Raw genomic sequence first — 22660 nt, 5'->3', positions numbered from 1 at the left:
CCTGAGGGGGGAATGATAAAGTAGGCGAAGGAGTCGAGCACACTGTCTCAAGAACTGTTGTCAATTAAATGCAATACATTGTTTAAAATATTCTTCGAATTGAAAACAAGCAAGCACTAAAACATCGAGGCTGTACAAATTCCTCTTCCCCTGAAACGGCCTGGTCGTTCAGGCGACCTCCCTTCCACCAGCGAGGAACATCTAGAGAACCACGCCTTCCTCTCCTCCCTTCACCTACGTCAGGCCTCGGACGCCTCCGCTACAGTGCGGCGCCTGCGCATCAGTCCCCAGCGCGAAGGGTGGCGTTGTTGTTATCGTCAATGCCACCTTTCGCGTTGTGGATTTTACAGCATTATCGCTGCAGCTTTGCTCCACTAGACACACAAGCGAATGTGGGCGGGAACGGGTATCGACCTGTTTTGGGCCTTCTGCTTCGGCCAATGGGAAGCACTGATTCCATGCCGAGTCCCTAGACTGATGGCTGGCGGAGTTTCCCTGTCAGCAGACTATCAGAAAAGAAGCAAGAGGGGGGCCCAAGATGGTCTCAAAATATAAGAGCGTGACGGAAACTAAAAGATAGGGGTCATAACATGGAAACAGGAAGGAGAAGGAGATTTTAGGCAGAGACAAGAACGAAGTGCCTCAGGTGCTCCGCTGCAGCTTATGGGGGGGGGGGGAATAAAGGCGCCGGCGTGGATTATGGGACTTGTAGTTTCACTAGGCTTTCACTCGGAAGATGGCGAGCTACTCCAGCTGCTCAGACGCAAAAGCGGCTTCCCTCGGCGCATGCGCACTACGTCTGTGAGCGCACGCCGCTTGGGGGCGGGATTTGTCCGTGTCTTCGCGCCTTCTCCTGGTGGCGGGAAAAGTAGCTCGAGGTGGAAGGGATGTGCGGAATGGCTGCGATAGCGTTAGCTGCGCTTCATCTTTAGGTCCTCGTCTCCCCAGAAGGTAGTTGTCTTTTATGCGGCTGCAGAGGAAGGTGTTAGCTGTGGTGAATCTGGGTACCTGTTGGCTGAGGAGAAATTTTCTCTTCAGAGTCACAGCGAACCCTAGCCTCTTCTCTTCAGAATCGCTAATCTTCAAAACACTCGTAACAAAAAAATAACCCAGTATTGTGGCGGGAAATGGAGAGTTGAGGGACAGTAGACTGAGCGGGAGCGGAGGGGAGGCTTCCACGGCGGGATTCTTGGTCAGGTGAGAGAATAGCAAACCGCTACTTGACGCTTTGAGGGGAGGCGAGGGTTGTTTGCCTGGGTGAGATCTTTGGTGTTAATGGCCGTACCAGAGAGAATTGATAAAGAAAGAGGAAAACTAGAAGAGCACTCAAAGTCCCCCCCACGGGGGAGGGGGTTCGGTTTTCATGGCGCCGCACCGTGATGGCTGTAAGCAGAAGTCTGGGAACATCCCCAAGGGCCAGCCTGAGGTGCGGGACAAGGTTGTGGAGGGACATGAGTGGAAGCCATCCAGAGGCTGAGGTCAAAAATAGAAATGACAACTATTGGAAAGAAACTGTTTTGCTCACAAGTGACCACAGGTCTTTAGGGTTTCTTCCACTCCCCCACCCCTGCTCTGAGCCAATACAGGTTACCATGAATTTTATTTGTAACGTTCTGTGGAAAGTTTAGTTTGGGTAGTTACTTCTAAGAGTAAATCTGGTCAGGGTAAATCCGATGGAACATCCCTGCCCCTCTCTCTTCTCCCCTCCCCTCCCTTCCTCCTTTTTTTCCTTGTCAAATGTTTAAAAGATCTGCAGAGCACACAAGTGCTCACAAAGTGAACTTAAAAACAAAACAGGTAAGCCACGAGAATAGGCAGGATTTCATAGGCTATTAGATAATATAAAAAACCCATCAATTCCATCTTAAAGGAAATTAAATTTTCATATGTTCTATCATCATCATCATTATTTTTGTTCTTTTTTAAACTTTTTAAAAAAAATGTTCGGTCTGCATGTACACCTGCAGGCCAGAAGTGGACATTAGATCCCTTTATAGATGATTGTGAGCACCCAGTGCTCTAACTCTTTTTTTTTTTTTTTTTTCTTCTTCTTTCTTTTTGGAGCTGGGGACCAAACCCAGGGCCTTGCACTTGCTAGGCAAGCGCTCTACCACTGAGCTAAATCCCCAAACCCGTGCCCTAACTCTTGAGCCACCTCACCAGCTCCTCGCCACCCCGCCCCCTCCCACCCCCCCCCCCCCCGCCACACCCCCCCACCCCACCGCTCTCTCAGTAGTGCTCACTGACCTGGAACACACTCTGTAGACCAGGCTGGCCTTAAACTTGGAGATTTCCCTGCCTCTGCCTACAGAGTGCTGGCATGCCACTGCCAGGCTCCAGGACAGGAAATTTTTTAAGTGAATTTTATTTTTAAAAGTTTTATTACCCTTATTTATTTGTTGTTTGTTGGGCGTGTGTGTGCATATGCCATGGAGCATGGGAAGGCCAGAGGACAGCCTGTTCATGTCGTGTCATCCTGTCTGTCTGTCCACCCCTGCCAATCATGTGGGAGAACAGTCTCAGGTCATTAGGCTTGGTGGCAAGCGCCCTTACCCACTGAATCATTTGTAAGCATTTATTTGTTTGTTTGTTTGCCTATCTATCGACTATCTATCTATTTATCTATCTATCATTTATTAATTTTTTGAGAAAGGGTCTTGTCTATATCCCTGGCTATTTTTCAAAGTTACTTTGTAGCCCAGACTGGACTCAAAGTTGAAGCAATCGACTTCCTTCAGTCTCTCAAGTGCTGTGATTATAGCCATGATCTTAAATATTGTCTTAAATGAGAATTTTAAATATAGGAGTGTGTGTGTGTGTGTGTGTGTGTGTGTGTGGTTTTGTTTTTGTTGTTGTTTTGGAGGGGCTACAGGGTCTTTCTGGAGGTCTCAAACTAGAACATTCCTAGGATTGAAGCTTAGACATGGCTTACTAGTGATCCTAGCTTAAAGGAGATTGAAAAGCTTTGTTTCCTTTTTTTTTCTTCTTTTTTAAATGACAGGGTCTTGCTATACAGCCATCAAATTTGAACTCTAAATCCTTCCTCAATTTCCTGAATGCTGGCATTAAATATAGTTTTTACGATTTTTAGAAACTCTTAGAATCTATGATAATAGACAGACTGAAAGGTTTACTTATCTTTAAGGAGTGGAGAGTTAGTATAAAAAGAGAATAATTACCTAGTCAAATGGTGGATAATTAATGCTTTTTGATGAATACTGGCAGCACTGAATTAAATTACTTCGCTATATCAGGTCTATTTAGAACTTTTATTTGTAAACTTTTTAAGTTTGCGAGTACATGTTATATATAACAAGTTTCATTGTGACAAATTTGTACATGTGTATTGTACATTTCGATCATATTCATCCCAACTACTCTCTTTTATTCCCATCTTAACCGGTGAAGGGCAAGAAGCACTTGCCCTTTACTTCAGAGCTATCTTTCTAGCTGGGATTGTCTATGTTTTTTTTTCTCTCTCCTGCCTTGTCTCCTTTTCATCTGAGAGCAAAGAGAAATTAAAACCTCAAATGGAGACTAGGAAGATAACAAGTAAATACCTACAGTGCTAAGTAGAGGATCCCCAAAACCACATAAAAAAAACTGGACAAGGTCCTGTGGGTTTGTGACCTTAGCCCTGGGAGGTGGAGACAGTTGGATCCTGGGGGCTGGTTGACCAGCCAGTCTATCTGAAATGGCAAGGTCTGAGATCACTGAGAGACCCTGCCACAGGGGAAAAAAAATAAGTAGAAAATGATAGACTTCCTATTATCAAGGAACATACAGACAAGTGCAAGTTGGTATTTTGCATATTTATTAACTAGTATTTTCCCCTCTGAATCAGCTTTTTTTTTTTTTTTTTGAGCTGAGGACCAAACCCAGGGCCTTGCCCTTGCTAGGCAAGCGCTCTACCACTGAGCTAAATCCCCAACCCCTCAGCTTTTTTTTTTTTTTAAAGGAATTATTTTTTTATTATGTAAATAGAATTCTGCCTGCATGTACGCCTGCAGGCCAGAAGAGGGCACGGTATGGCTGCTGGGAGTTGAACTCAGGACCTCTGGAAGAGCAGCCAGTGCTCTTAACTGCTGAGCCATCTCTCCAGCTTCCTGAGTCAGCTTTTTAAATATTTGTTATTGTAGAAGAAGCAAATTCATCTCAAATGGAGCAGCAGCTTTGCTTATCAGAAAATAACTTCCTGGCTTTCTCTTCACAATTTCCACTTTAAATTAAGGGGAGTCTTTATTACGTATCTCGTCTTAGAGATTTGCTATATTTTATTCATGTAATAGTGCAAAAATATATAACATTTTCCTTATTTTTTAAAGTTAATTATATTTATTCATTTTATTTGTGAATGTATGGTCTGAATATCATGAATGTGTACCATTTGTGTACTTGGTACCTGCCATTGTCAGAGAAGGGAATCTGATCCCCTGAACTGGAGTTATCGATGGTTATAAACCACCACAAAGGTACTGGGAACTGAATCACAGTTCTCTGCAAGAACAGGAACAACAAATGCTCTTAACTGCTGAGCTATCTCTCTTTTTCTTTTTCTTTTCTTCTCTTCTCTTTTCTTTACCTTTCCTTTGTGTGTGTGTGTGTGTATGTGTGTGTGTGTGTGTGTGAGAGAGAGTTGTGTGTGTGTGTGTGTGTGAGAGAGAGAGAGAGAGAGAGAGAGAGAGAGAAGAGGAGAGGAGAGGAGAGGAGAGGAGAGGAGAGGAGAGGAGAGAAGAGAAGAGAAGAGAGGGGTAGGTGGGGGGAGTTTGGTTGTATTCTTGCCGCCATGGCTAGCTTGGAATTCACACCACTCTACTGGGGGAACTCACAGTGATATTCCCACCATTGCTTTCCAAGGCTAGGATTAAAGTGTGTGCCGTTATACCTGGCTTATCGGCAATTCTTTTGTTTCTTTTGTTTTTTGGGGACAGAATTTCTGCATGTAGTCCTGGCTGTTCTCTAATTCAGAGATCCACCTGCCTCTGCCTCCCGAGTGCTGGGATGCTGCTGTAATTCTTTATTTGTGTTTTTATTTATGTATCCATGCACACGTCTCTGGTTGCAGAGAGTCCAATCTTCTGGAGCTGTAGTAGCAGGCAATTGTTAGCTGCCTGATATGGGTGCTGGCTGGGTTCTCTGGAAGAGCATGCCACAAGCTTTTTTTTTTTTAATCTTTATTAACTTGAGTATTTCTTATTTACATTTCGATTGTTATTCCCCTTCCCGGTTTCCAGGCCAACATCCCCCTCCCCCTCCCCTGCTTTATAGGCTTCCCCTCCCCATCCTCCTCCCATTACCACCCTCCCCCCAACAATCACGTTCACTGGGGGTTCAGTCTTGGCAGGACCAAGGGCTTCCCCTTCCACTGGTGCTCTTACTAGGCTATTAATTGCTACCTATGAGGTTGGAAGCCAGGGTCAGTCCATGTATAGTCTTTGGGTAGTGGCTTAGTCCCTGGAAGCTCTGGTTGTTTGGCATTGTTGTACATATGGGGTCTTGAGCCCCTTCAAGCTCTTCCAGTCCTTTCTCTGATTCCTTCAATGGGGAATCCCGTTCTCAGTTCAGTGGTTTGCTGCTGGCATTTGCCTATGTATTTGCTGTATTCTGGGGCCACAAGCATTCTTTTTTTTTTTCTTTCTTTTTTTTTTCTTTTTTCAGAGCTGGGGACCGAACCCAGGGCCTTGCGCTTGCTAGGCAAGTGCTCTACCACTGAGCTAAATCCCCAACCCCGCCACAAGCATTCTTAACAACTGAGCTATCTCTCCAGCTCCATGATTTATAAATTCCCTCTAGTTAGTTAGAACTCCAGAAATGCATTAGCCTGGGAGACATGTATAGGTTTAAATAGACTTTGAAATATTTAAAGGTTTGCAGTTTGTGAAGACTATTCTTTTTTTTATATATTTAAACAGTTTATAGTTTAGTGTGTGTGTGTGTGTGTGTGTGTGTGTGTGTGTGTGTATGAGTGCAAGTACATCAGAGTAGAGGACAGTGGCAAGCTCCATACATACACTCTGCATCTACCTAGATCTGCTCCTCAGAGACATTTACATTTTGATCAGTTCTTTGTTTTTTTCAGGATTAGTTTATGAATATATATTCTGTTATGTAAGCATGCATTTTAAATAGCAAAGTGTTACGTCAAACTCACAGGTTTTTCACTCTGCCTTTTCTCCGTTCCCAGGCACTTCTCATGATCTGCTTGGAGTTATGGAGTTGGGAGAAGACATGTTAGTCCTGTGTGGCCAAATTAGTACCCATTATTCAATTTTTAGCTTCTATTCAGGACTCTAAGAAAAAAGGAATGAGTTCTTTTAATGTTTTTCTTACTCCTCCTCCCCCTCCTCCTTCTCTTTCTCTCCCCCCTCTCCTCCTCCTCCTCCTTCTCTTCCTCTTTGTCATTTTCCTCCTCCTCCTTCTTTTTTAGAGACATGGTTTCTCTGTGTAACATTGTCTGTCCTGGAACTCACTTGTAGACCAGGCTGGCCTTGAACTCAGAGTTCCACCTGCGTCTGCCTCCCAGGTGCTGGGAGTAAAGATGTGTGCCACCACTGCCTAGTCCCTTGCCTTTTTTAATGGAGCAAATATATGTAGGGACTAGCAGTGATAAATTAAGAGATAAATGGTGTGAAAATAATGCTCCTTACTACAGAGGAGCAGTAACTGCTTCAGAATAGCAAGCCTCAAGTACTTGTATAGATGTGCGCACATACACATACATGAAAAGGGATGGGAAAATGCCAAAGAGAAGTTGAAAAAGACTTTGTATTTAGCTTAATGTGGCCAGAACATCTTAAACACATCTTGTGATCTAATGAAAGATACTTTATGCCTTGGAATCTATCTCATAGATTTGCTGTTGGAATTAAATGCCAAGATGGTAAATGGTAAAGAGCATAGCCTGTGCTGGATGTGTGTTAGCCATTGTTAGTCACAAGTCAGAACAAAATATATTTGTAAGTGTAGAACTACTGAGAGTACTTCCCTAAGGATGGACTGTGACCATCAAAGATGCTCATCTCTCATCTCATGTTAAAGAGGAAGAGCAAGGGGGTTGGGGATTTAGCTCAGTGGTAGAGCCCTTGCCTAGGAAGCGCAAGGCCCTGGGTTCGGTCCCCAGCTCCAGGGGAAAAAAAAAAAGAACCAAAAAAAAAAAAAAAAGAGGAAGAGCAAGAGAGAAAATGCTAAGTTCTTTGGGCACCCTTTCTGGTTACCACATATTTCTGAGCTACAATTGGTAAAATCCAGTATTTTGGGAACTTTTTTTTTTGGCCTGAACATTCAAATATAGGAACCTCCGAATTAGATTGGAGAATTGCCAAGTTATTTGCTTCTGAAGTATTTGGGGGAACTTTTTGAAATGAGGGGTGCTCTTCATAACTCCCAGCATTGATCACGCCCTGTTACCACTGCTCCAATACTACCTCTGGGTTATAGAGCGAGTTCAAGGATTAAAAAGAAATTAAAGGCCAGCCTTGATGACTTATGGAGTCCCTGCCTTAAATGAAAAAGGGTGGAAATACAGCTCAGTGGTAAAGTGTTTCCCTGGCTACAGAGGGCCAAGTTTAAACCCCAGTACTGCAGAAGCATAAACCCAAGGATCGCTGGTTTAAACACAAGCAGGGTAATTTGATTCTTTCTATGCCCAGTCATGAATTTGTGCTCGTAGAGTAGTAGAATTGGAGTGAGGAAGGCAGAAGTATTGTCTGGCATCCCAGGCAAATTTAAGTCCAAGAAGATAGGGAGAAAGGCAAGTCTAAATTATATTTAACCAAAGTAATAACAATTTCCTTTCTTGCAACAGGCAAAGAAAGTGTAGTTTCTGAACTGATGGCTGCATTACAGAGTCACAGAGGTAAGCCAAGGATGAGAGAGGTTCACTTACTCGATTTCTCTTCTCTTTCCCTTCTGTTCATCCTTTCCTTCAGAGGGGAATCCGGGTCACACGCTTTCTGTTTACTCTGTTCAAATTACCGCGCTGCCAGTTGCACTGAGCAATAAATATGCCTTAGAAACAGCCCTGATGGGACTAGAGAGATGGCTCAGTGGTTAAGAGTACTTGCTGCTCTTCCAGAGGACCCAGGGGTGGTTCCCAGCACCCACATCAGCTGCCTGTACCTCCTGCTCCAGGGGATTAGATGCCACATGGCCTCCATGGGTACCTGCATGCACAAAGTGCACATATGTTCATGTAAATAAAAAAAAAGACTAAGTAATCCTTAAAAAAGCCAACCATGCTCAAAGAATGCATGAATGAATTCACAGGGAGAAAAAAAATACATTTAAATTTATAATACAAAGTTAAATATGCCAAATGCCATTAAAGAAGTACAAAGTGTTACAGGCCCTTAGAAAAAATAGACTATCATTCATACCTGGTGGCATCAATGTCATTTTCATAGAAGAGATGGCGTCAGACTTGGTCTTGGCAATTTTACTGTGTGTGTTTAGTTTGGAGACACTTCTGTATGCATTTTGATCAGTTAAAAATAGATTAAAAAAAAAAAGACCAAGTCTCAGTCATTTCTAAATGCTCAATAGGTTTTTAAAAACTTATTTTCACAAAGTTAAAAGAAAACAGTTCACACTTGGATAATTCACTTTCCTACTTGCTTGTATTAGTCATCTGACTTAGTGGTACCAAACTTGGAGTATGTTAGAACCAACTAATCTTGTCAAATTACAAATGTATGGCTCTCCAGACTGCTTTAAAGTAGTCTCAAGGATAGAGGAATTGGATATGGGAGGAGGAACTGAGAGATAAGAATTGTTAAAAGCTAATTCCAACTTGACTACGTCACAGGGAATGTTAAGCAATCTCTGTTAGACACTGGGTTTTCTAAATTTCAATTGCAATTTCTTCAGAATATGAAAAGGGAACAAAGAAAACCTTTGCCCCACCTACACAAAAATCACATATTGAGAAACCTCGGCCCAACTCATGGAAGGAGGACACCCCAGGGACCAGTTCTCTAGAGGCAGAGACCAAACCAAGCCTGCTCAAAGCCAGCCTGAAGAAGAAGCAGAAGGCAACCACAGAGCATGGTCCAAGCAGGGGCCAGGAGAAAAAGCAAAAGGCTCATGACCAGCCAGCTGAGAAGAAAGGAAAGGTATGAGTCACACTGATGGACTCCAGTGGGACAGTCTCACTTCCTCTGTTTCCTGGATAAGCCACATAAACAGAATCTTTTCAGGTTGGGGAATATCCTGTGTATGTTTAGGATCTGTTATTGAGGAATGAACCCAAGGCCCCATGCATGGTAGGCAAGCACCCTATTACTTATACTTTCAACCCTATGGCTACTTTCAGCTATGGCTGGCCTAGGACTCCCTATGTAAATCAGGCTGGCCTTGAACTCACAGATATCTGCCTGCCTTGGCCTCCCAACTGCTGGGATTAAAGATCTGTTCCACCACACTCATTGTTTTGTTTGCTTGTTTTTAATTTTGAGAAAGGACTTTCTTCATTTCCTGGGCTGGCCTTGGAATTGTAGTTATTTCACTGCAGCGTCCTTCCTGAATAGCTGGGGTTACAGGCATATTTTGCCACTGTTTATCTTACTCTGTAAAAACAAACAAACAAAAACCACTTTGGGTTTTGAGACAGAATCTTGTAGCAAAGCTGGCTTGTATCTTGCTTTGTAGCCCCATACTGGCCTAGAACCAATGAACTAGAACTAACTCCTGTCTCAGCTTTTCTTTTCTTTTCTTTTTTAAACCATTTATTTATTTATTATGTATACATCATACAGCTTTCTGCCTGCATGTATGCCTGCAGGCCAGAAGAGGGCACCAGACCTGATTATAGATGGTTGTAAGCCACCATGTGGTTGCTGGGAATTGAACTCGGGACCTCTGGAAGAGCAGACAGTGCTCTTAACCTCTGAGCCATCTCTCCAGCCCTAAAGATTTATTTTATTTATTATATATAAGTACACTGTAGCTGTCTTCAGACACACCAGAAGAAGGCATCAGATCCCATTACAGATGGTTATGAGCCACCATGTGGTTGCTGGGATTTGAACTCAGGACCTCTGGAAGAGCAGTCGGAGCTCTTAACCGCTGAGCCATCTCTCCAGCCCTCTGTCTCAGCTTTTCAAGTGTTGAAATTACTTTAATTAAATGTACTCACAGGCTCATGTGTGTCTGTGCTACTGTATGAAGTGTGCATTAATTCTTAAGATGGAGTCCCATGTAGCTCAAGATGACCATAAACTTGCTATGTAGTCAAGATTGGCCTTGAATTCCTGATTCTTCTGCCTCTGTCTCCCTAGTTTTGAGATAACAGATGTGTGCCACCATACTGCAACACCAAAATGTTTTGATGAAAGCATGTAGCTAGAAATAATGGGGGTGAGAGTGGGATAAGGACCAGAGCAGGGATGGGCAGAGAGTTCATAAACAGTTTCCCATTTGTGCCCCTTTATCCCCAGGAGTTCTGGGTAAAGTTTTTGGATTCCTCTTGACTTAAAACCCATAGTTGTGTTCATTTACTGCTTCGGGTAAACAAGGCTTCCTGACTGTCGGAAATGAGAAACTATTCTTATTCTTTTCTATTCTCACTTCTGCAGGAAAAAACTCTTACCAGTGCAGAATTTGAGGAGATTTTCCAGATTGTACTACAGAAGTCCTTGCAGGAGTGCTTGGGTATGGCCTGGCGTGAAGAGAAAGGGTTTCATTAGACAGAGTGACTGTCATCTAAGGGGTCATATAAGTCTGACAGCTTCTTCCTCTGCCACCTTCCTGAGAAAATATTAAATGATTCTTATTTAATCTATAGCTAAACCATGCTAGAGAAAAGTGAAAGAAAAGACTTTTAGAAAAGTAGCTGATACTACTTTAGAATCAACACAGCCTCATCTGAGTTTTCAAATGCAATTTTAATTTACTCATATCTACTTAGAAAAGATAGTATTCCCCAGATTTAGAGAATGTATTTTATGTGTAAGATATGGACGTGTATTTAGACATTTTATTATTTTTAGTGTGTGCAGTGTGTGTGTGCACACATGCACCATGCTATGGTTTATATGTACAGGTGAGAGAACAGCTTGCAGACATTGCTTTTCTTCCTCCTACTAAGTAGATCTTAGGGATTGACCTCTGGTTTTCAGGCTAGGCGCTGAGCTGTCTTACTGGGCCAAGGCTTATATATCTGTAATATTGCATTGCTTCGTTTTATGGATTTGGTTTTTATTACTATATATTTAGTGTCTCTGCATTTAAATGCATGTACAGGCTCATATGTATCAGTGTTACTGTATGCAGGTGTGCATGCGTACACATACAGATGCATGTGTCTACCGCTGGATTGAGGCCAGAAGTCAACCTTACTTGTCACTCCTCAGGCTCTGCCTTGTGTTTTTGAGTCAGTGTCACTCTCTAGCCTGGATCTCAACCAGTTCCTTTAGTCTAGACTTTAGGGAGGTGCAGGGAGCTGCCTGTCCTTGTCTCTTCAGTGCTGGGAATACGGTGCCTGCCACCACATTTCATTTATTTTGCTTTGATTTTTACATGGCTTATAAGGATTGAACTGAGATCCTCATACCTGTAAGGCAAACACTTTATTGATTGAGCTATTTCCCCAGCCCCAGGTTTGATTTTTTTTTTTTTAGAATAAAAAGGGCTCTTATGTAGGCTCAGGGGCCTTTTCTATAAGGCCATGTGAGTAAGGAGAATGGTCTCATAGCTGTTTGTAGGTGTACATCTCTTGAAAGGTGTTTGACGAAAGATAAGATAAAATAGTACACGTGCAGTAGGGTTATCAGCTCTGAAACGGGGCTGATCAATATAGAAAAAGCTTGCAGAAAGATACGAATTTTAGTTTTTCCTGAATTTTAATGATTTTAAGTTCTATTATATGACAAAAACACCAGAAGTAGACTCTTTTAAGCACAGGGGAAAGGTATCTGAATGGAATGTTGGGGTTGAGAAATACTAGAGTATTTGTTTTTCCGTGTTTCTTTTCTGCTTGTAATATTTGATTTTGGAAGGGCTAGGGTCTGGCCTTAATTTTGCAGAGACTTCCTGTATCCAACGCATAAGACCTACCAAATCAGACAAAGAACCGGGCATTGCTCCTTCTGCCACTGATAAGGAAAATGCTGATCCGTAAGTTTATTCCAGAGAGACAAGTTGAACACAGGGTGGACATAACATTGGTACACGGTGTCCTGTCTTCCTATCATTATATTATATTATATTGATTTCTCTTAGCTCAGGAAAGACGCCTCTTTGAGTTGGGAAGCAAGCAGGCAAGGAGTGAGATAGAATGACCTCAGGCGACCTTAGGAGGCCTGGCGCTTGTGTGTGTCTACTGGGGATTAAACAGTTTCTAGTGCATGCTGTACCATAGAGCTTCTTCTCCTTTAGAATTCCTGTTTTACTTTTTTTTTTTTTTTTTTTTTGGTTCTTTTTTTCGGAGCTGGGGACCGAACCCAGGGCCTTGCTTGCGCTTCCTAGGCAAGCGCTCTACCACTGAGCTAAATCCCCAACCCCTCCTGTTTTACTTTTAACCCCTGGTTTCTTTTTCAAAGAATTGGCATGGCAAGTGTCTCTCTGAAGACTTTTTATTTAAACAATATCATTTTCAGAGAGAAGGTAATAACTCCTGACACTCCAGATATTGCATCTTCTGTAGAAGAGGGAGTGAATTCTGAGATGGGCACATCTAGTTTATGCCAGCCAGGTACTGAACCTTCTAAGAAGAAATGGGATAGACGCTCTTTAAGCAAACAAAAGAAGAAAGCTGGTAAGTGTCATCATATGGCTTTAAAAAAAGATTTATTTTCTATTGATAAATCTCTGTCTCTCTCTGTCTGTCTGTCTATCTATCTATCTATCTATCTGTCTATCTATGTACACACACACACACACACACACACACACACACACACACACACGTGTCTGTGTGAGGGTATACCATGTATATGTGGGCACCTATAGGAGTCAGAAGAGGATGTTGAATCCCCTGGAGTTGCAGTTACAAGGTGGTTGTGAGTTACCCAAAGTGAGCCCTGGGAGCCAATGTAGGGTCTTCTTTCTAGCTCCCAGATATCCTTTAAACTTTTAAAATGTTACTATTAGTGTAGGGCATGCACATGCCCTACATGTTCATGTGCGGAAGTCAGAGAACAATTTTGGGGGGTCAGTTCTTTCTTTCTACTGTGGCTTCTATGTTAGCCCAAGTCAGTCCTCCTTTGAAACCTGGTTCAAGTACTTATTCAAGAAATTAGAAAATGGAACACGAACCAGTCTACAACTTCTTGCCCCAGTCTTGGGGCTTCCTGGAGACTCTTTCCCTGATTTTATTGCTGCAGACATTCTCGTATCTCCCACTTCACAGTGCTTTGTTTTGTTTTCCCAGAAGATGAGAAAATGGAGAAAATCCAAGATGAACGTGAGTGCACTCTGAAAGAGAAGCAGAAGATAATGATTCGGGATCAGAAAGAAGAGGAAGGTAGTTTTGGTGAGCTCAGTTGAGTGTGGAGAAACTTGGGCTGAAATTTCAAGATGGAGGAGATACACAGTGCATAGGATGTTAAAGGAAACCACAAAACTGTTATTTATCTTGCACAATTGCTTCTTAGGAGATATGGAAAGAGGAAGAAGTAGAAAGACTTCATCTGTTTGGTTATTTATTCACAGAATCCACATTCTCTACCTGGTATTTTAGATGGTGTGCAGATGGAAATTAAGGTTGGCCCAGAAGCAAATTGAACACGTAGGAGAGGGTGGTGGAATGGTGTCAGGTAAGGGGAGAATTTCATGAAGGAGAGAGTACCCAGTCACGGCAAACACACTCACAGACAAGTCAGAGGAGGATGAAGATTTGAAATGTTCAAGTACATCAGAATCAGTAAGCCATCAGGGTCTTAGTGATGGCTGCTGTATGGGTTGGTCAAGGTGATTGGCAGGCTATATTTGGTTAAGAGCTGGCATTAAGGTCCCTGGAACTCACACAGACCTGGATGCAATAGCACACACATATGTAAATGAAGGGTTGCCACAGGGAAAAAGGATGTGGAGACAGGAGAATCATAAAGAAAGGAAAAATGAGACTGTCTCAAAGAAGGTAGAAGGCATGATGTAGTTGTCTTTTGATCTCTGCATACATGCTGTGGCATGCACATGCTGGCATTTTCATACACGCCACGGTATGCATGCACCCACATTCACACATACATGATAAATCAAAATATCAACAACAAAAGAAATGGTGAGCCGGGCTGGGCATGGCAGTTTATACCTTTAATCTCAGCACTCAGGAGGCAGAGGCAGGTGCATCTCTGTGAGTTCAAGGCCAGCCTGGTCTACAGGGTGAGTTCCAGGAGATCTAGGCTACACAGAGAAACCATGTGTCAAACAAATAGATAGATAGATAGATAGATAGATAGATAGATAGATAGATAAGAAAGAAACCCCAAAGAAATGATGAATCCTTCCTTCATAGAAACTACAATTTCTTGTGTTAGATGATAAATGCATCAAATAATGAAGATGACCTTGAGAAATTTAGTGATGAGAAATAAAATAGATCAGACAGTAAGCTCAAACAGATCATTGTTAAGCTTAAAAAAATAAAAATTAAGTAATAGTTGGGAAGAAAACAGGCTCACATACATAAAAAAAAAAGCCCAAATGAAAATAACCCTTAAAAGAAAAATCCCAGAAGCTGGGTGTGGTGCCGCATGCCTTAATTTCAGCACTTGGGAGGCAGAAGCAGGTGGATCTTGGAGTTCACAGCCAGCCCGGTCAATGTAGTGCCCCAGATCAGCCAAAGATACATACTGAGACTATGTCGCAAAAATAAACAACAATCTAGAGCATTTGGTCTAAGAACCAGTGAAACTAAAACTCAGCTAGTGTCTGGTGGTGTGTCTATATGTTCATAGTCTAGTTTTCTCTTTGTGTGCGTACATACGTGTGTTCATGCTGTATTTGCTCATATGTGTAGATACATAAACAATTGCCTGTATAGGCCAAAGGCAACCTCAACTGTTGTTCCTCAGGAGCTGTCTTTTTTTTTTTTTTTTTTTTAAAGATATGGGTTCTCATTGGCCTGGAACCTACAAAGTAGGCTTAGGTTGGCAGGCCAGTGAGCCCTAGAAATCCGCCTGTCTCCATCTCCCCGGTGCTGATTACAAATATTTGCCAGCGTACCTAGAATTTTTAATTAATAATAATTAATTAATATGTGTGTGTGTGTCTGTGTGTGTGTGTGTGTGTGTGTGTGTGTATGCGTGTATGCTCTTGACACATGTGGAGGTCACAGGACAACTTGCAAGAATTGGTTCTCTCCACCATATGGGTCTCAGGAATCAAACAGATAGTTAGGCTCAGTGCCAGGTTCCCTTACCTGTTGAGCTGTCTCACTAGCCCAGTGACCATCTTCTTTTTTTCCAATCTTCTTTTCTATGGGTTCTGGACATTGAGCTCAGGGCTTGCAATGAGAAGGACTTTACTGATCAAGTCCTCTCCCCATCCCTGTATTTACATAATTGTTATTTTAAAAGCGAACTTGGTTTGCATGTTCTAGAAAGACTGTGAGTGGTAGGAAACCTGGGCTTAATATGCATAACAGGAGCTGGGTGTGAGATGTCTTTAGGCAGTCAACTCGTGTAGGGCTTAAATCACCCAGAAGAAAGATCTAAATCGATTTTTTTCTCTTTTTAATTAAATTATTTTCTTTATATCCCAATCACAGCTTCCCCTCCCTCCTTCCCATCCAATCCCTCCCTTTCAACTCCTCACCCTCGCTCCTCATTGGTTGGCCATTATCTCAAATTCTGCTCCATCTTTTACCTCTACACATCTTGTAGGCAGGACAAATTGTGGGTCTCAGGTTTTCTGGCTGGGTTGGTGTCCCAGTCCCTCCATTGGAAGTCGGCCTGGTAACAGGAGATGGCCAGTTCCATATCCCCCTTTGCTAGAAGTAAGTCTTAGCTAGGGTCACTCTCAGATTCCCAGGCACTTCCATTGTTCTTTTTGGAAATAGTAGGCATTAGGTTGGGGAGGACACAGGGAGAGAAGAGAATAGGTTATTTCTTAAAAGGAGAACTAAGAACTTTGCAAATGAACCATTCTTTCTGTTTCTTAAAGTTGCCAAGGACAGGAGAGCCTTCCTGGTATAGGATGTAGAAAGGGACTGACTATCATAAATATAATTTGTAATAAATATGGTGAAGGGAAAGAACCTTATGTTATGAATGGAAACATTAGGCCAGCCCAAAAATGTATTCCTAAGGTAATTATGTTTCTGTTAAAACCTGAAAACCAACTACAAATTATCTAAGCGGAAGGTAGGAGAAAGTTTTAGGTAAGGTAAGATTTGGTAAATTCTGGGTATTGAAAGAAAGCCAATATGGTTGGAGTTCTGAGATCAAGGGGAGAAGGTATGAGGAGTGCTTCGGAAAAACTGGTAAGAAGCAGGCAGTAGTTCAGTTGGAGAAAATACTGTAGACTAGAGAGATGTCTCAGCTCTTGCAGAGGACTCGCGTGTGAGTCTAAAAACCACCCATAAGTCCAGCTGTAGGGGATCTGATGCCCTTTTCTTGTCTCCATGGGCACATGCAGTCATGTGCAAACACAGATACATACATATACACAGATAGATAAATAAAAATTGAATAAAATCTTTGAGATATGGGTGGTGGTGGTGTAAGCCTTTAATCCTAGCATTCAAGAGGCAGAGGCAGGCAGATCTCTGTGAATTCAAGGCCAGCCTGGTCTAGAGAGCTAGTTTTAGGACAGTCAGGGCTACACAAAGAAACACTGAGTTTGATGATGCTAATAATAACAACAATAATAAGAATAGGTAAAATAAAATCTTTGAAAGAAAGATACCTAATATTGAGGATTTTATCTTAAGGGCAATGAGAAGCCACTGGTGGGTTGTATCCATGTGATGACATCTTCAGATTAATGTTTGAAGATGATCCTTCAATGACGCATCAGAGAATGGAGCATGGAGGAGGTCAGAGCCATTAATAATTGAGCAGTAGTGTCAGAATGTGCAGTGGTGGCTTGGGTTCGGATGGTGAAAGCAGAGGTAGAAGTGTATTGCTTTATAATATTTTAGAGAGAAAGTCGTGAGGACAAGGTAATGACTGTCAATTGGTGGAGTGTGAGAGAGGAAGGTATCAAAAGAGGTTGGTCTCTGGTATAATCATTATGCTACAGGAATTGGAGTATGAGAAGACATGGGGAAGAGTAAACGTTTTGGTTTGGGTGCATTAAGTTTGAGATCTGTATGGGACATCTAAATCGACAGTCAGGACATAGCTGGGAGAACAGCTCAGTGGTAGAGCTCAGTGTGTACACGGTTCTGGGATCAGTCCTCAGCACCACAAAAATTAATCAGAGAAACACAACGTGATATGACATAGGATAGTATACAGGTGTCAAGAGCAAAGTAGCACTGAATTCATAACCGAGGCCGAGAGAATACAATTGTGTATTGTCAGGTATGAAACATAGACTTCACAACTATGGGAATGGATGAGCTCAGCTTAGAGCAAAGTGTGATGTGGGGAGAGAAGCCCTTTGGAACCCTGACTGTTGGGACTGGGTGGAAAAAAAAAGAACGGAGCAAAGGAATCTGAAAAGAAGCCGCCAGGAAGGTGAGAGGAGACAGGAGAGTGAGCGAGCTATTGCAGAGGACAGGAAGCTAGTCTTTCAGGAATGAGCAGGCAGCTGGAATGCTCTGTGCGCGCGACCTCATTGGCTTCCATTGTCATACAGCCACACAGGCTGAGCATCAAACCAGTTTTTCCACTCATTATGAGCTCTTTGAGAATTTTTAATATATTTTATCATAGTCGCTTTTCCCCTCAACTCCTCCCAGATCCACCCCCACTTCCCTACCCACACAACCCTTTGTTCTTTCTCTCCCTCTCGCTTTAATTGTCAAGTACAAAATGCTGCCTGTCCGCTCTTGGGGTGTGGCTTTCCACAGGGGCTTCACTCTTAAAGAAAATTGGCTCTCCTTCCTTAGCAGCTATCAAGCTACCAATAATTCCTTGGGTAGGGGCAGGGCTTGGTGTCCACCTCTCCTCTCCATGCTGGGATTTTGTCTGGCTTGAGTTTGAAAGGCTTGTGCATGTTGTCAAAACTACTGTGAATTCATACATGCAGCTGCCTTTCAGTGTCTGGAAACCAGCCCCTCTCCAACTCTTTTTTCTTGTTTTTGTCATGCTAGGCCATCTCTATAAATACCAAACTATTGCATTGGTCATATTTTGTTTGTTTTTGTTTTGTTTAAAAGATAGGGTCTCATGTAGCCTAGGCTAGCCTTGAACCTACTGTTTAGCTGAAGATGCCTTGAACTCCACATCCTCCTGCCTTCTAAGTGCTGGGATGGCAGCTCTGAGCCAGTGCACAAAGTTAATGAGGTGCTAGTGATGGGACTCAGGGCGTCAGGCATGCTAGGCAAGCATTCTATCAGCTGAGCTTCCTCTCAGGCCTAGCAACTGTCATTTCTAACTAATCCATCATGCCCAACTAGTGTTTTTGTTTTGTTTTACCTTTTATTTTATGTGTATGTATTGCTGTAAAATTATAAAAAATGGTGAATTCATACATCCAGCACCACAGCACCCCATGATATCTGGTAGCTATCTTGCCAGAAGCACACATCCCAACTCTGTGGCGGCCCAGACTAGCCACCACACACTCTCTTACACTTAAGTCTGCACATGACAGAACACACAACGCAGTAACCTCTGATCCAATTGATAAGATACAATTGCCCATCTAAACATACAAAGCCCTATACATCCATCCCTCAAGAACATTCATAACAACCTATAAATACACAGAGTGGAGTCTTAATGTCAGCCTCCATATTCTCTCTGCGATGTCTTCTCTGTAGTCTCCTCTTCCTTCAAGCTTTTCTCCTGCCCATCCTTCCTCTTCTCATCCAATGACAGGTCTCGTTCTATCCTGTACCTGCCTCACCTGTGTGTGACATCATCCCACATGTGTGGATATTTTGCCTGCAAGTCTATCCAAGCACCGTGTCAATGGTGGGTGCCTACAGGGACCCGAAGAGGTCAACTCCCCTTGAACTGGAGTTATAGGTGGTTGTGAGCCACCATGTGGGTGCTGGGAACTGATCCTAGACCCTCTGAAAAAACAGCAAGTACTCTTAACCACTGAGCCATCTCTCCAGCTCCTAGGATTTTGCTTCGAGATAAAATACTTAAGAAATGATCCATTCATAGTATATGGTATTTTGAAAAGACCCAATGTAAGTCACCTTTTCTGAGTTATTCCAGTGGGATGGGATTGGAAATGGGTGAGGTGTGTCCCTGCATTGAACATGTTTTAAGGTAAAAATTGACAGTGGGCACAATTTTAACAAGGCACACTTACAGGGGAACTGCTGTTTGATGATTGTGTGTGTGTGTGTGTGTGTGTGTGTGTGTGTGTCTGTCTGTCTGTCTGTCTGCCTAGGCTAGAGATCAGACTTAGGTCTCCTCCTCAATCACGCTCCGTCTTGCTCTCTGGGGTAAGGTCTCTCACTTAACCTGGGTATCACTGATTCAGCTAGCCTGGCTGGCAATGAACTCCACGGATCCTGTCTTTATCTCCCTAGCACTGGGATTAAAGATGTACACTACTGTACCCTGATTTTTAACATTGTTGCTGGAGATCCAAACCTCAGGCTCTCATGCTCTGCGGGTGGATGGAGTGGATGGGCAGGCTGGTGGGCTGGAGACCGGATATAGTAAGAGTCGCAGTGCTCTTTCAGCAAGTGAGGTGGCGAGGATGGCATGTGTGTCAGAGGACGTTTACACAAGGACTCAGTGGGCGTGTGCTTTCTTACATGACTGGCTGGGCCGTGCAGGAGTAGGAGTAGGTTATGAGGTGTATGGAAAAGGGTCAAGAAACCCAGATGGGGTGTTTGTGAGGTATTCCTTGATGTGGTGATCCTCTAAACTGAAGGCTGGGAGAGGAGAGGCAAAGGCTGATCAGGAGACAAGAGGGCAAGATAGTTTCTGCAGGAGAGAGGGGCTCAGTGGCAGGGTGAATGATAATGTTTGACCTACTTTCTGCCTTGAGAGATGTGGGGAATGTGAGAAGGAACAGACTCCGCTTAGGGGGCTGAGCTGGAGGTTGAATGGGGGCAGAGTGACGGGTGGTCATCCAGGGATCAAAATGAAGATTGACAGCTATGGAGATGGCTTGCTCAGAAAAGTGCTTGACAAGCAAGCATGAGGATATGAGTCTGAGCCTTGATTAGAACCCACGTGTTAAAGCTAGGTGCAGTGACGTGTGTCCGTAACCCTAGTGCTGAGGAAGCAGAAGCAGGATGCTCCAGGTTCAGAGATCCTGACTTAAAAATATCAGGTGGAGGGGGCTAGAGATGTGCAGAGTGGTTAAGAGGGTTTACTGCTCTTGCAGAGGTTCTGAGCTCAACTTCGGCACCCAGGTTAGGGTCTCATAACTGACTTTAACTTTAGTTCCAGAGGATCCGGTGCCCACATCTTTCTCTGTGAGCACTGCACTCCATGCACACATAGTCCTATATACACATAATTAAAAATAAAATCTTACCAGGCATGGTGGCTCATGCTTTTAATCTGGGTACTTGGGAGGCAGGGTCAGGGTCAGGGTCAGGGTCAGGGGCGGGGGCAGGGGCAGAGGCAGGGGCAGGGGCAGAGGCAGGGGCAGAGAGGCGAGATTCTGAGGACAGCCAGTTTGAGGACAGGCAGTAAAAACTTGTCTCAAAAAAGAAATCAATTTTCTATAAAAACCCATGTGCATGTGTGTACATCTACTCACACACCAGTGTGTGTACACACATATACACATAGCCCCCGAGTCATACACAGTAAAAACAGTAAGATGGACCATAACAGAGGAGAATGCTGGCTATCAACTTCTGACCTGTATAGGCACACATGTGAGCACACACACAGAAGGAGGTGGAGTTCCCAGAAGAGGCTGTTGCTTGCGTGAATAGTTTCTCAAGCTTGCAAAGTTTCAAAGAACATAGTAGAAAAGTTTAGCAGAGAGATAGAAGTGGAGGTTTGAAAGAAGTGGAAGCCATGGCCTCTGAGTGGAGCCCAAAGCAAGTGGTTAAGAGAGAAATGCTGGGCCCAGAACTGTGTCTTGTGGAGGAGGATCAACTCAGGGCATTGGTCCTAACATGATTTTTAAAGATTTATTTTATTTTTAAATGTATACATATATATTGCATGTAGATTTGTGTACACGAATGCAGTGCCTCCTGAGGCCAGATGAGAAAGTAGGATCCTCTGGGGCTGCAGTTGTGAGATGCCCTGTGTGGGTGGGTGTTGGGAACTGAACTCAGGTCCCCTGGTCCTCTTTAGTGTGTGCTCTGCTCTTAATCACTGAGGCATCTCTCAGCCCTGCAGTCTTAAGCTTGTAACCTGATAGCAGAAAGATAAATCCAATGAGATTTGGATAAGAACTATGAATATCGTGCACAAAAGATGCAGGGTAGGTAGTGTTTGGAGAACACTAGTGCAGTGTCAGAGAATCAGACCCAGAAAGATGCCAGACCAAGGGGCAACCCCAGGCACCATCCACCTTTTCTTCCATTCTTTTGTGTGTGTGTGTGTGTGTGTGTGTGTGAGAGAGAGAGAGAGAGAGAGAGACAGACAGACAGACAGACAGACAGACAGACACCCCACCCCCCAGACTGAGACTGATTCCCACTGGCCTGGAACTCACCAACCAAGGCCAGTTAGCCATTGAGCCCTAGGGATCCCTCCATTCCTCTCTAGGTTATAAGCACCCATCACCATGCCCAGCATTTTTTTTTTTTTTTTTTTTGTAGGTAGTGTGTGGATCTAACTCAGCTCTCCTGCTTTCAAGGAAAGCAGTTTCCTAGCTCCAAGCTTTCAAATTGTGTGTATGTGTGTGCAGGAATGTGGGTTTGTGCACATGAGCCAAGTGCCTACAGAGGCCAGAGGGGAGAGCATCAGATCCCTCGAAGTAGAAGTTAAGGCATTAGCGAGTGGGGTGCTGGAACTAAACCCTAGAAAAGGGGTGCATGCTCCCAACTGCTGAACTAAGGCAGCCTTCCTGTTTGATGTCAATACAGAAAGTGTCATTCGTGTTTGGTAGATTACAATGGAAGGCTTGAGTTCTAAGGTCAGGTCTGTCATCAAGTTAGCTTGGCCTTCCGTAAATTGCTATCTCCGAGACTTCACTCTGCCGCGTATAACTCAGAGACGTGACTGGTTAGTATGCAAGCTCTGAGATACGATTCAGGGGTGGGGTGAAAGTGTATTGAATTTAGTTGGATGGAAGAAGGAAGGGTGTGTTTTTTGTCTCACAACAGTTTCTCTCCTGTCACAGGCCACTGTGTCATCTGGGTCCAGTGTTCCTCTCCAAAGTGTGAGAAGTGGAGGCAGCTCCGTGGGGACATTGATCCCTCCGTTCTTCCAGATGACTGGTCTTGTGACCAGAATCCAGGTAGTTAGGAGTGGAAATGGTTTCCCCCTAGTTTTTATCGTTCCTCTGTTTCTTTCCCAACACATCTTATTTCAATTAAGTGCAAGTCAGTTGTAGCTGGCATTGAGGGGTCCTTGTGAGCTCTGGGAAGGAAGGATCTTCCTGTTCTGTGGCTGAATGTGGCATAAAGGGTGGCAGGAAGACCTGGGGTGGACTGGGCAGCTTTACGTGT

At 43.5% G+C, this 22660-nt stretch overlaps 1 protein-coding gene across 9 annotated transcripts in view; it reads left to right on the top strand.

The window, feature by feature from the left end:
• Window positions 1-22660, top strand: part of Zcwpw1 (zinc finger CW-type and PWWP domain containing 1) — a 218144-nt gene that overhangs the window by 187394 nt on the left and 8090 nt on the right. Inside the window, exons 1-8 of one of the 9 annotated variants that reach the window (XM_087578317.1) lie at window positions 825-951; window positions 7805-7855; window positions 8866-9110; window positions 10572-10647; window positions 12021-12111; window positions 12594-12751; window positions 13370-13459; window positions 22333-22449. In XM_087578317.1, the coding sequence (XP_087434443.1) occupies window positions 7831-7855; window positions 8866-9110; window positions 10572-10647; window positions 12021-12111; window positions 12594-12751; window positions 13370-13459; window positions 22333-22449 (802 nt within the window). In that variant the 5' untranslated portion in view covers window positions 825-951; window positions 7805-7830. 9 annotated transcript variants of the gene reach the window in all.

This window comes from Rattus norvegicus, chromosome 12 (assembly GCF_021556685.1).
Source record: "Rattus norvegicus strain SHRSP/BbbUtx chromosome 12, alternate assembly SHRSP_T2T, whole genome shotgun sequence".
NCBI classification, from domain to species: Eukaryota; Metazoa; Chordata; class Mammalia; order Rodentia; family Muridae; genus Rattus; species Rattus norvegicus.
The sequence above is the reverse complement of the archived record's forward strand: the minus strand, read 5'-3'. Positions and strand labels throughout refer to the sequence as shown.